Here is a 12,152-nt window from a genome sequence, read left to right as displayed (position 1 = left end):
GAGAACCCACGATGCAACGGCCGACGTTTTGGGTGTAGGCCGGTCTTCCCCAATGCCCGACTACAATTCAAAGCAGGACTCTGAAAATGAGCTTGTTTTGCTTCTATTTCATACACAGCACCAGACGTGACTGCATTTTTTTTTAAAATAAGCATGTAATTCTTTGCATGTAATGATACCCTCAGAGCCGACCCCAGCCAGTTCACAGAACGACTCCAAGAAGCAGAGCGAGATCGGAAGGCGTGGAGAGAGACCACCCGGCCGGTGAGATCGCCAAGGGTCTGACTTGACTGAACGGATAACGACGTCACCATCGCATGTAATAGATATGTAAACAATTGTTTCTCTTTTGTTGGTGTGTTTGTGTGTGTGTGTGTGTGTGCGTGAGAGAGACAGAGAAGAGAGAGAGAAGAGAGAGAGAGAGGAGAGAGACAGAGACAGAGAGAGAGAGAGACAGAAAGAGAAAGAGAGAGAGAGAGAGAGAGAGAGAGAGAAGAGACAGAGAGGAGAGAGAAGAGAGAGAGAGAGAGAGAGAGAGAGAGAGAGAGAGAGAAGAGAGGAGGAGAGGAGAGAAGAGACAGAGAGAGAAGAGACAGAGAGAGAAGAGACAGAGAGAGAGAGAGAGAGGAGAGAGAAGAGAAGAGAGAGACAGAGAGAGAAGAGACAGAGAGAGAGAGAGAGGAGAGAGAAGAGAAGAGAGAGAAGAGAGAGAGAGACCAGCAGAGTCAAGTTAAGCATTTTGTGCATTTCTGACCCTGAGCCCAAAAGAGCCGCCACGGTACTTATAAGGAGCGCATCCGGTTCAAAGGCCGGCCCAGATTCTGCTACGGCGTTGGCAGGGGGGGCACGGAGGGGTCTGGGGGAGGAGGGCATTCATTTTCCAGGACTAGGACCCGCTGGGTGCCAGTCAGGGAAACTGGCCTCCTGACAGCCACAGCTGGGTGATCCGGACAACGCTTTTTTTTAAAGGAGGATCTGAAATTCCACTGGTGGGTTTGGGCCTTTTGGAAGAGACACAAACGCCCGGGGCCGGCAAGAGATTTGGGCCACGAACCACAGCGTGGCTTAGTTTTTAGAACGCCCAGCTGAGTCACTTGGAGCATCACCCAAACAAGGGCGAGGGAAGTCACGGGGGAGGACGAGGCCAATGACTGCGTCCCGGAAAGCCTTCTTTTCATCCCAATAAACCACCAGTTTGGTCTGGGGGTTAAGGAACCAGGCTAGAAACCAGGAGACGGAGAGTTCTAGTCCCGCCTTAGGCATGAAAGCCAACTGGGCGACTTTGGGCCAATCACCAGGAGACGGTGAGTTCGAGTCCCGCCTTAGGCATGACAGCCATCTGGGTGACTTTGGGCCAATCACTAGGAGAAAATGAGTTCTAGTCCCGCCTTAGGCACGAAAGCCAGCTGGGTGACTTTGGCCAGTCCCTCTCTCTCTCAGCCCAACCCACCTCACAGGGCTGTTGTTATTGTTGTGAGGAAAATAAGAGGAAGAAGAAGTATTAAATATGTTATGCTGCCTTGAATTGCTTTTAAAAAGATAATCGAGGTGGGATAAAAAAGCATAAAGAAACAACTAACACTCCCGCTGGGTGACCGAGGCTCGGGACGCCTGTGAGAAGGCCGAGCTCACCTGCGGGGTGGGCGGGGAGGAGCTGGTCTTCGCTCTCCTTGTCCTGCTCCTCCTGCAGGGAGTCCTCGTGGTAGGAAGCTTCCTCCGTGCTGTTCTCCAGCCCGTTGCGCAGCCCCGGCCGCACATTGAGGGCCACGAGGGTGTCGTCCACGCTGTTGCTGTGGTGCTTGTGCGGGGCGTTCTCTGGGGTCTGGGGGAGGGGCTTGGCGATGGAGTTGGCTAAGAACCTGGACATCTCCCGGGAGTAGCTTTCCTCTTCCTGCTCTTCGTCCGGCTGGTGGTCCTCATTCACCGACCTAAAGAGGAGATTTGGTCAAAGGAAGGCGAGCGGGCAGGGGGAGACCCTCATCGCTTCAGGAGGTTACTCTGCCGCGTCTCACACGAGGAAGAGGACGGATTTCTCCGGCCTGGGTTTTCAGTCCTGGACGATGCCTCTTTTGGAGGATGGCCCAGCTGCACCGTAAGACGGGGGCATCTAATCTTGGCAACTTTAAGACCTGCGGACTCCCAGAATTCTCCAGCCAGCCACGCTGTGTGGACCGGTGGACTTTAACTCCCAGAAGACCTGTGGACTTCAACTCCCAGAATTCTGGGAGTTGAAGTCCAGTTGAAGTCCAGAGGTCTTAACGTTGCCAAGGCTGGATACCCCTTGGTGTAGATTCATCTCCCTAAGTTGTGTAATCTGCCTTTCTGGCTGCTTTGCCCTGGAGAACACACAATCCCCAGTTCATAGTTATCTGGCAATGGCTGCGACGTTCTGAGCCCATTCAACCCAGTCACAGTGGGGAAGGTCCAGAATGGAGACCACCGGCTCAGGGTCAGCGGCCTTCCAGTAGAACTGGATGCAATTCCTCCTGCTAAGGAGCTCAGTCCAGCAGGCCTTGCCATTTATTTTATCGGGGGGGGGGGGGGGGGGGGAATTGGGTTTTGCATTGGGGTTTATTTCTGTAAGCCACCCAAGTGGGGCAGCCATATCAATTTTCTTAATAAATAAATAAATTCAGAAACCGCCTATCCCCCTCACAGAGGGCTCTGGGCAATGTGCGAATAAAAAATTAAAAAAGTGATTCTGAACCTTGGAGGCTTTAAGATGGATGGGCTTCAACTCCCAGAATTCCCTAGCTAGCCATGCTGGCTGGAGAATTCTGGGAGTTGAAGTCCGCCCATCTTAAAGCCATTGAGGTTGAGAAACACTGGATCAAAGCATAAAAACTATATATATAACAACTAAATAAGAGGCAAGGAGAGTTCATATTCAACGTTAAAGTGAATTAAAAGGCAGGGAGAAAGCCTTCAGGGCACCATCTGCCCCATGTGCTCCTCCGGGCCCCCCATCCGAGATCACAGAGCTGTGTCTTAACCCGTTTTCAGAAGGCCAGGAGAGTAGGGGTCTGCCTCACCTTCGGGGGGACGGGAGGATATTCCACAAAACAGGGGAAAGGGCAGAGAAGACCCTTTCCCTGGATCCAACCAATCACAATTCTTTAACTGGCGGGGTCTGCAAGGTGCCTTCCCTGCCTGACGGGTGGGATGGGCTGATGTGATGGGGATAAGACGGTTCCCTTAGGTGGCAGCTTTATAGCTAGGCCAGGGATAGGCAACCTTGGCCCCTTCATGACTCGTGGACTTCAACTCCCAGAATTCCTCAGCCAGCCTGGCTCAGCTTGGAAACGTCTCTTTTCCCTCAGCATGGCTGGCTCAGGAATTCTGGGAGTTGAAGTCCACGAGTCATGAAGGGGCCAAAGTTTTCCCCATGCTGGCTGAGGAATTCTGGGAGTTGAAGTCCAGGAGTCATGAAGGGGCCATAGTTCCCCCATACTGGCTGAGGAATTCTGGGAGTTGAAGTCCACCAGTCATGAAGGGGCCAAGCTAGGAGAACTGCATATGGCCAAACTGCAGCTGGGGCTATTTTTAAAAATGGCTTCTGCTTGTGACATAAAGGAACCGGGCAGAGATTGGGGGGGGGGGGTTGGTAGACGTACCGATCCCCGTTCTCAGGATAGATGGAGGGTGAGGCAATGTCGTCCACTTCGGCACTGCCGGGAGAGAAGACGCTGCTGCTGTTGAGGTTCTTCAAAACCAGTTTCTTGATGCTCTTCCTGGAGGAGGGAGAGAGAGAGAGAGAGAGACTGACACCCCGTTGGAAATTATCCTGTGAAGCCAAGCCAGGGGAAAGCTGCCTGGTCGATTCTGATCTTCCCCCCCCCTTTGCACTCGATCCCTGTTGAGGTCACTGATGTTGTGGTTCTCTTTTGGTAGGAGGTGGTAGGTGTAAAGGAGGAGAAAGTCCTGACAGATGAGAGTCTTTGTAGCTCGGGGGTTGAACTGTGGGGCCCTAGATGTTCTCGGAGTTTGGTGGTTTTCTTGGAGACGTTTCATGACCCAACTAGTGAACATCCTCAGGGCTAGGGAGGAGGAGGAGGAGGAGGAGGAGGAGGAGGAGGAGGAGGAGGAGGAGGAGGACTGTGAGGTCCTTGTTGCTCTCTGAGCTGGGTGGTTTACCTGCGGACGTTTCCTGACTCAACTAGGGAGCATCCACAGTACTGACGATCTCACCTAGTTCAGGGGTCTGCAACCTTGAGCACTTTAAGACTTGTGGACTTCAGCTCCCAGAATTCCTCAGCCAGCAAAGCTGGCTGAGGAATTCTGGGAGCTGCAGTCCACAAGTCTTAAAGGGCTCAAGGTTGCAGACCCCTGAACTAGTTGGGTCATGAAATGTCTGCAAGAAGACAACCGAGCTCAGAGAGCACCAAGGATCCCCCCAGTGCTGCTGATGCTCCTTCTCCTCCTTCTCTCTACAAATCTCACTCCCTTCCAGCACGGATGACGTTCCCTAGTTGGGTCATGAAATGTCTGCAAGACGACAGCCCAGCTCGGAGAGCACCCGGGACCTCAATTCCTCTCTTCTAACTTGTGGTCACTTATTCTGAGCAACAGATTAAGCCCAGACGAGGAAGGCGAAGGAGGAGGCAGGCCAACTTCAACTTCAGTTGGATCTCCCCAGGACATCCCGAGAACCGAAGTTCAATAAGAGAAGGAGAAGGAAGCACAGAAGACTCTGCCAGGTCCCATCAACCAAGAATTCCTAAAGCCAGGAGGACGGCTCCAATAGCTAGTCTGGGATCAGGCCTGAAGTCTGAGAAAACGCTTTAAAAGTTACTGAGGGACATCAAAGGAATTGTCCACGCCTGGGATTCAAAGGCAGATTGTTTAGCACCATCTCAGTCAACCATAAGGGTATCCAACCGTAGCAACTTTAAGATCTGTGGACTTCAGGTTATCCTGGTTGGATGCCCATGGTCTACAACAGGGGTCTTCAAACTTGGCCCTTTGATGACTTGTGGACTTCAACTCCCAGAATTCCTCAGCCAGCTTGTCCACAAGTCATAAAAGGGCCAAGTTTGAAGACCCCTGCTTGCGGACTTCAACTCCCAGGCAAGCTGGCTGAGGAATTCTGGGAGTTGAAGTCCACAAGTCATCAAAGGGCCACGTGTGAAGACCCCTGGGCTACAATAACAGGGGACCCTGAAGGAGAACCCGAGGAGGGGCTGTGCCAAGTGAGGAGGCTACTAACTTGGGCATGAAGGCGCCATTGGTCAGGGAAGGCTCGTCGTCATCCAGACCATCGAAAAGGTGGGATTTGGAAGAGCCGCTCGTCTGCAAGGCTTTGGGGCGCACGCGGGTCGCCGGGCGGGGCGTCAGCTTGTAATGCGTGGGCGTGGTCAGCGCCTTCTGGGCCGCCGGGTTGGTGGGCTTCAGCCTCTGGAAGGAGGAACAAGCATTATGGGCTGGAAAGGCCTCTGTGCCATCCCTGCCTGTGTGTGTGAAGGCAACAACTGCCAGAACTCCCCCACCCCCCAAAAAAAGTTGCTAGGTGGGCCCACCCGATGCCAGCCCTCTCGGTTTCCATCCCAGCTGTACTTCCCTCCGTGCCTCACCTCCTCCTTCTTCTTTGGGTCAGACATGGGGTTCCGGAAGAGCGGCGAGTCCCCGAAGGGCGAGTAGGTCAAGCTGTTGAGGTGCTGCTGCAGAACGGCCTGCTGGGCCGCAGAGGCGTTGGGATCCGTCAGAGCTGAGGGGAAAAGGAGGGCAAGGATGAGCCCGCCGGATGCCCCTCAAGGGGGGTGGGGCAAAGGCCCCCTCCTCCGACAGCGGCAGAGACTGACAAGAGTTGGCAGGGGGCAGATAAGCGGCTGGCAGCTTCAAGCATGCCAGGAGCAGGTGTGGAGGTTGCCCTACTGGGGCACGAGCGACTTACCCACGGCAGGCTGTGGCGCTCCGAAGCCCAGCGTGGCGGTCGAGGTGTTAAATCCAGGGGCACCAAAGGCTCCTGTCCCGAGCGTGCCCCCCAGCTTGGGCTGCGTGTTGCCAAACAGCGAATTCTGACCTGCATTAAGGGCTGCATTAGGAGGGGAGGGAAAAGGGAAGGATGGGGGGGGGGAAGCGACAGTGATCAAGCAGCCACTGCCAAGGCATTCAGAACTTCCTCAAACAGTCCGGAAAGAAGAACGGTGTGTGTTGTGTGTGTTGTGTGTGTCTTAAGATGCTCCAGGAAAAATGCTTCCGCCGGCCAATGTTGGTTTGGCCGGACTTTTTTTAAAAAAAGAGAGACATAATTAAACTTAGCCACCTTCTCTATGGTGTTATTTACATTGTATCGCCACTGGTGGTGCAGTGGTTAAAATGTGCTATTGCAGGCTGATTCTGCCCATAAGCTGGAGTTCGATCTTGACCGGCTCAAGGTTGCCTCAGCCTTCCACCATCCTTCCGAGGTCAATAAAATGAGGACTCAGGTTGTTGGGGGCAACAGGCTGACTCTGTAAACCACTTAGAGAGGGCTGTAAAACACTGTGAAGCAGTATATGAGCCTAAGTGCTCTTGCTATTGACTCAGCTATCCGTCCTTCCGAGGCCGGTAAAACAAGGACCCAGATTGTTGGGAGCAACATGGAAATAATGCTTCAACATTATAAACCTCCCAGAGAGCGAGAGGTAAAGCTCTATGGGGGTGGTACGTAACTCCAAGTGCTAGTACTACTTCCACTTCACTAGGTGTAGCTGATTCTAGGAGAGAAGCAACCTGGAACTAAGAAGAAATTTTCCTGACAGTGAGAACAATTAACCAGGGGAACCACCTGCCTCCAGAAGCGGTGAATGCTCCAACACTGGAGGTTTTTAAGAAGAGACTGGACAGCCATTTGTCCGAAATGGTATAGGGTTTCCTGCCTGAGCAGGGAGTTGGACTAGATGACCTCCAAGGTCCCTTCCAACTTTATTATTATTGTTATTATTATTGATCATCGCACAGTCAGCCAGATGTTCAGACTGGATCTGGCCTTTTTGTCTACCTATCGAGTCCTTCCCAAGGACCTGGGATAGTCAGATGTGGAGTTTTGATGGTATTACAGATCTCGTCGCAGGATGGAAGCAGTTCCTAGTAAGGCTGCCTTTTGCAATTTACTAATGGCGAATTTGTCAATGCCGATGATGGTGTCCAAGTGGTGCTCCAGTTGTTTTGGGATTGCACCCAAGGCGCCTATTACTATTGGTACTACCCTTGCTTGCCTTTGCCAAGGGTAGTACCAATAGTAGTAGTAGTAGTAGTAGTAGTAATAATAATAATTATCATCATCATCAATTCCACAGGAAGGCTAAAACTACTTTTATTGAGATGGGCTCCAATAACACAATCTGGCAAGCCCGATTGTGCTGCTGTCTCCTCCTCCTGGCTCAGCAAATTAGGGAGGTGCCCATCGGGGCTGCTTCCATTATCTGGGCCTGCTGGACTTAAAAAAATGTTCCAACCTCTTTCACCTCTTCAATGGCTTTCCCATATCCTCATCACGGTCACCTTCCTGCCTCTGTAGATTCACTGTCAAAACCTGACTGGAAGAGCCAGAGGTGAAAGGGGGGGGGGCTTTTATAATACCCACAGATAAATCAACAGACAGCCAGGCTGTCAGCTAAGTGCTAATCCATCACAAATGGGATCATATTTGGCTTCAAATCATCTGTTGATTGTGCAGAAACTTGTTTTTTTTGGCCTCACGTTAACAGAAGCTGGTTTTTAATCTCTGTTTTAGTAAAATGAAACAAAATAAGAACGGGAAGAAATGTCTGTTGAGATTCTCCGTCATCTCGTCCACAGTTCACCCAAAACTGCTTTGTCAAGAGGCAACTGGACGTTCTTCGTTTTTCCTTGAGGACCTTTTGCTTCTCAACCAAGAAGCTTCTTCAGTTCTGGCTGAGTGGTGGAAGATGGAAGGAGTTATATTCCTTGCGGGCATCTGGTCATTGAGGAGCTGCGATGGTCTGAGGCTACCTGTGTTTCATGATTACTTTGGCACCCCGATTCCTGGCCGAACTTTCTAGAGAAGGTTCAACCCTCCGGGCTGATAGCTCCCCAATCTTACCTGTCCCGAATCCTGCCCCGAGGCCTGGGCCCAGAGTCCCGGTCGCAGGCTTGTTTCCAAAGAGGCTGTTTCCTGTGGTGTTTGCATTGAACCCTAGGGGAGAAGGGTTAGGGTCAGTGGCTTTCTCTAGCTTCAGCCCCTAGGGTGGTAGAAAACCAAGCCAGGTTTGGCCAAGTCTTCTTCAGAAGACACGACCCTCTGAGGCCCTGGGGCTGCCTCTGGCCCCCAGGAACGCGGCCGGCCTCGAGTGCAATTTTCAGCGGGATGAAAGGGGATTAAATGCATAACTGGAAAAATCACAGGTAGTCTTCTAAAACAGGGGTCCTCAATCTTGGGCACTTTAAGACTTGTGGACTTCAACTCCCAGAATTCCTCAGCCAGCTGGGAGTTGAAGTCCACAAGTCTTAAAAGTGGCCAAGGTTGAGGACCCATGCTCTAAAAGAACCGCTGTAAGTCAACGATTACCTGTATTGCCTATATAGGTAGTCTTTGACTTACAACTAGTCACTTATCAATCGTTTGAGGGGTACAATGGACGCCCCCCCCTCCGAGCTACTTAAGACTGGTGGACTTCAACTCCCAGAATTCCTCAGCCAGCATGAGGGAAACTTTGGCCCCTTCATGACTGATGGACTTCAACTCCCAGAATTCCTAAGGAGCATGGGGGAACCATGGCCCCTTCATGACTGGTGGACTTCAACTCCCAGAATTCCTAAGGAGCATGGGGGAACTATGGCCCCTTCCTGACTCGTGGACTTTAACTCCCAGAATTCCTGAGCCAGCATGGGGGAAACTTTGGCCCCTTCCTGACTCGTGGACTTCAACTCCCAGAATCCCTGAGCCAGCCTGGCTCAGCTTGGAAACCTCTCCCTTTCCCCTCAGCATGGCTGGCTCAGGAATTCTGGGAGTTGAAGTCCACGAGTCCTAAAAGAGCCAAGGTGGCCCACCCCTGGAGTAGCCCTTGCTTTTGAAGATAAGGAAGGCCCACAAGGCTCAGGGCAGGCCCAGCCCCTTTTCCCCCGACTCTCAGGAGACTCAACTCCAGAGACACAAGCGAATAGAGCGGCCACTGACCCGACAGTCAGCTCACCCTTCCCAGCGCAGAGCCCTCCAATACAGGCAGTCCTCGACTTACAACCACAACTGAGCCCAAAATTTCTGGTGCTAAGCGAGACAGTTGTTAAGTGGATTCTGCCCCAGTTTACGACCTTTCTTGCCGTAGTTATTAAGGGAAGCGCTTCAATTGTTAAATGAGCAACACGGGTTGAGAAGGGAATCTGGCTTCCCCCGTTGACTTTGCTCGTCAAAGGTCGCAAAAGGGGATGATCACGTGACACCCCCCCCCAGGACACAGCAACGGTCATAAATACGAGTCGGTTGCCAGGCGTCTGAATTCCGGTCACGTGACCCTGGGGGATGCTGCAATGGTCTTAAGGGTGAAAAACAGTCCCTTTTTTCAGTGCCTTCGTTAACTTCGGTCGCTAAACGAACTCTTGTTAAGTCGAGGACTACCTTGTGTTATCGATATACACCTGCCAGCATCCTTAGCCTGCGAGGGGCAGGGAGAGACTGAACGAGCTCACACACCCCAGGTTGGGGAAAGAAGATGTGTGATGTCTCGGGGGCCGGGGGCAAGAACTGAGTTGTCAACTTTTGTTGTTTTTAGGACGGATTTTAAGGTCGAGTCTGCTGGGAACCACTGGTCCCTGGGGAAGTCAAGTTCCCCACCCGTCGATACGGTCGAAGTGGTGGACACCTGAAGTTGAGGGTCTTAAGGTCTCGGTCGGCCCTACCGTAGAAATGTTGGCCACCTATTCAGAATTCTGGGAGTGGAGGTCCACAGGGGACGAAGCTGGCACCGTTGCCCGTCCCTGCTTCGCTCCAGTTCTGCCTCTGCGTTCCAGCTGGTGAAACACGCAACGGGCCGAAGCGCTTCCAGAGAGTGTGGTTTCGTTGCTTACCGAAAAGCCCAGTGGTTGTGGTCCCAAAGGAGGGGGCGCTGGTGGTGGTGGTGCCGAAGCCAGCGGGCTTGTTGCTGAAGAGAGACTGAAAAGGAGAAACAGACCGTAGTGACTTTCACAAGTGCAGGCGCCCAGAGGGAGCCAGGGAGGCCTTTTTTTGCAATTAGTGGACAATTAGTGCAATTGGGAAAGGAGGCAAAGCCACACAACCACTGCCCTTTCCTTCCGCACAAAAACTCCCCGGCCTGCCCAAGGCCGGAGGAAAGAAGGGACGAGGTCCAGTCTTGGGCCAGCACAGGCCCAGCTCCCAGGAGAAGGTGCCTTTTGCACCCAGGGGCCGAGCAACGCAGGGGGAGGCACACGGTCTTGTCCTAGCTGGGAATCTAGTCCTCACTGAGGGGGTGTGTGTGAAGCCAGGACAGATGTTTTCCTGTCAGCTGGAGAAAGGGTTTCTCCTTAGAGGTGGATGGCTGCTAGGAGGGGCCTGACCGGCGGGTTCTCTAGACCAGGGGTAGGCAACCTTGGCTCTTTTATGACTCGTGGACTTCAACTCCCAGAATTCCTCAGCCAGCATGGGGGAACTATGGCCCCCTTCGTGACTCCTGGACTTCAACTCCCAGAATTCCTGAGCCAGCATGGGGGAACTGTGGCCCCTTCATGACTCGCGGACTTCAACTCCCAGAATTCCTCAGCCAGCGTGGGGAACTATGGCCCCCCCTCATGACTGGTGGACTTCAACTCCCAGAATTCCTGAGCCAGCATGAGGGAAACTATGGCCCCTTCATGACTCGTGGGCTTCAACTCCCAGAATTCCTCAGCCAGCATGGGGGAACTTTGGCCTCCTCATGACTCCTGGACTTCAACTCCGAGAATTCCTGAGCTAGCATGGCTCAGCTTGGAAACCTCTCCCTTTCCCCTCAGCATGGCTGGCTCAGGAATTCCGGGAGTTGAAGTCCACGAGTCATAAAAGAGCCCAGGTTGCCTACCCCTGCTCTAGACAGCATCCCCAGGGGCATCAGGGACAGATTCCAGGAAGATCACAGGGATAGACAGTCCTCGACTTACGACCACAACTGAACACATTTCTGTTGCTGAGACAGTTACAGCTGTTAAGGGAAATCACTGCAGCTGCTAAGTTAGGACCACAGTTGTTAAGTGAATCCGGCTTCCCCCCTCAGAAGGTCTCAAAAGGGGATCACGTGATCCTCTCCCCCCCCCCCCGGGACGCTGCGACTGTCATCAATAGGAGTCGGTTGCCAAGCGTCCGGATTCTGATCTCCTGATCCTGGGGGAGGAAACCTGCCCTGGCTGTAAAGGCTGAAAAAACGGGGCTAGGTCACTTTCTTCAGGTGCCGTTGCGAATCTGAATGGCCGCTAAACGAATGGCCGTAAGCCGAGGACCCCCTGCAACCCCCCAGAACAGCCTCCTTGGGTCTGGGACCGGAGCGGAGAGGCTCTTCCCAGGGCTCCTTTTGTGACGGCTGCTTCTTACGACTCCCCAGGGCGTTGCAGACAAAGGATGCTTCCCGCCCTCACCGCCCCGACGGGAGGGTCCTCGGCTACCCTGGACCACCTTCACAGGGGACCCTGGCAGGGAATAGGCAATGGCTCGCCCACAAAGCTTCCCCTTTCCCCCCCCCCACGAGAGTTGCAGGTCAATCCACCTACCGAGCCGCCGACCCCAAAGCCGGCGTTGGGCTGTCCAAAGATTCCGGTTCCGGTCCCAAAGGCAGCGGCAGTGTTGGTGCTGGCCGCGGTGCCAAAGAGGCCTCCCGTCTGCGTGGGCTGGGCCGCTCCAAACAGGCCCTGCCAAGGACAGGGAGGGGTGAGGAGGGGTGTGTGTGTGTGTGTGTGTGTGTGTGTCACACAGAGATCCTTTGAAAAAGCTAGGCAAGAGAGAGAGAGGCCAGGAAAACCCTCCAGAGAAAGGAACTCTGCTGGGGCTTGGGCTGATTCAGCCGAGCTGAGCTAAGGAAGAATTTATGGAAGGGCAGAGCGGGGAGGGACCTCGGAGGCCTAGTCCCACTCCCTGCTTGAGCAGGAGACTTTGCACCACTTCAGTCCAGTGACTGTCCAAAAGCTCAGGGCTGAACTGTGGGGGCCCTTGGCGCTCCCCTAGCTGGGCGGTTTTCTTGCAGATGTTTCAT

At 53.3% G+C, this 12,152-nt stretch overlaps 1 protein-coding gene across 1 annotated transcript in view; it reads right to left on the bottom strand.

The window, feature by feature from the left end:
* The window catches only part of NUP98 (nucleoporin 98), a 35,283-nt gene that overhangs the window by 3,376 nt on the left and 19,755 nt on the right, over positions 1-12,152 (bottom strand). Inside the window, exons 8-15 of the mRNA XM_015827793.1 lie at positions 11,674-11,811; positions 10,006-10,090; positions 8,045-8,137; positions 5,891-6,031; positions 5,571-5,704; positions 5,207-5,394; positions 3,607-3,731; positions 1,633-1,938 (exon numbers count right to left, since the gene is read on the bottom strand). Coding sequence (XP_015683279.1) covers positions 1,633-1,938; positions 3,607-3,731; positions 5,207-5,394; positions 5,571-5,704; positions 5,891-6,031; positions 8,045-8,137; positions 10,006-10,090; positions 11,674-11,811 — 1,210 coding nt within the window. The remainder of the gene's footprint in view (positions 1-1,632; positions 1,939-3,606; positions 3,732-5,206; positions 5,395-5,570; positions 5,705-5,890; positions 6,032-8,044; positions 8,138-10,005; positions 10,091-11,673; positions 11,812-12,152) is intronic.

Source organism: Protobothrops mucrosquamatus, unplaced genomic scaffold (assembly GCF_001527695.2).
Source record: "Protobothrops mucrosquamatus isolate PMUCROS unplaced genomic scaffold, P.Mucros_1.0 scaffold3953, whole genome shotgun sequence".
In the NCBI taxonomy this organism is placed as follows: Eukaryota; Metazoa; Chordata; class Lepidosauria; order Squamata; family Viperidae; genus Protobothrops; species Protobothrops mucrosquamatus.
This window is presented reverse-complemented; position numbering and strand designations above follow the sequence as displayed.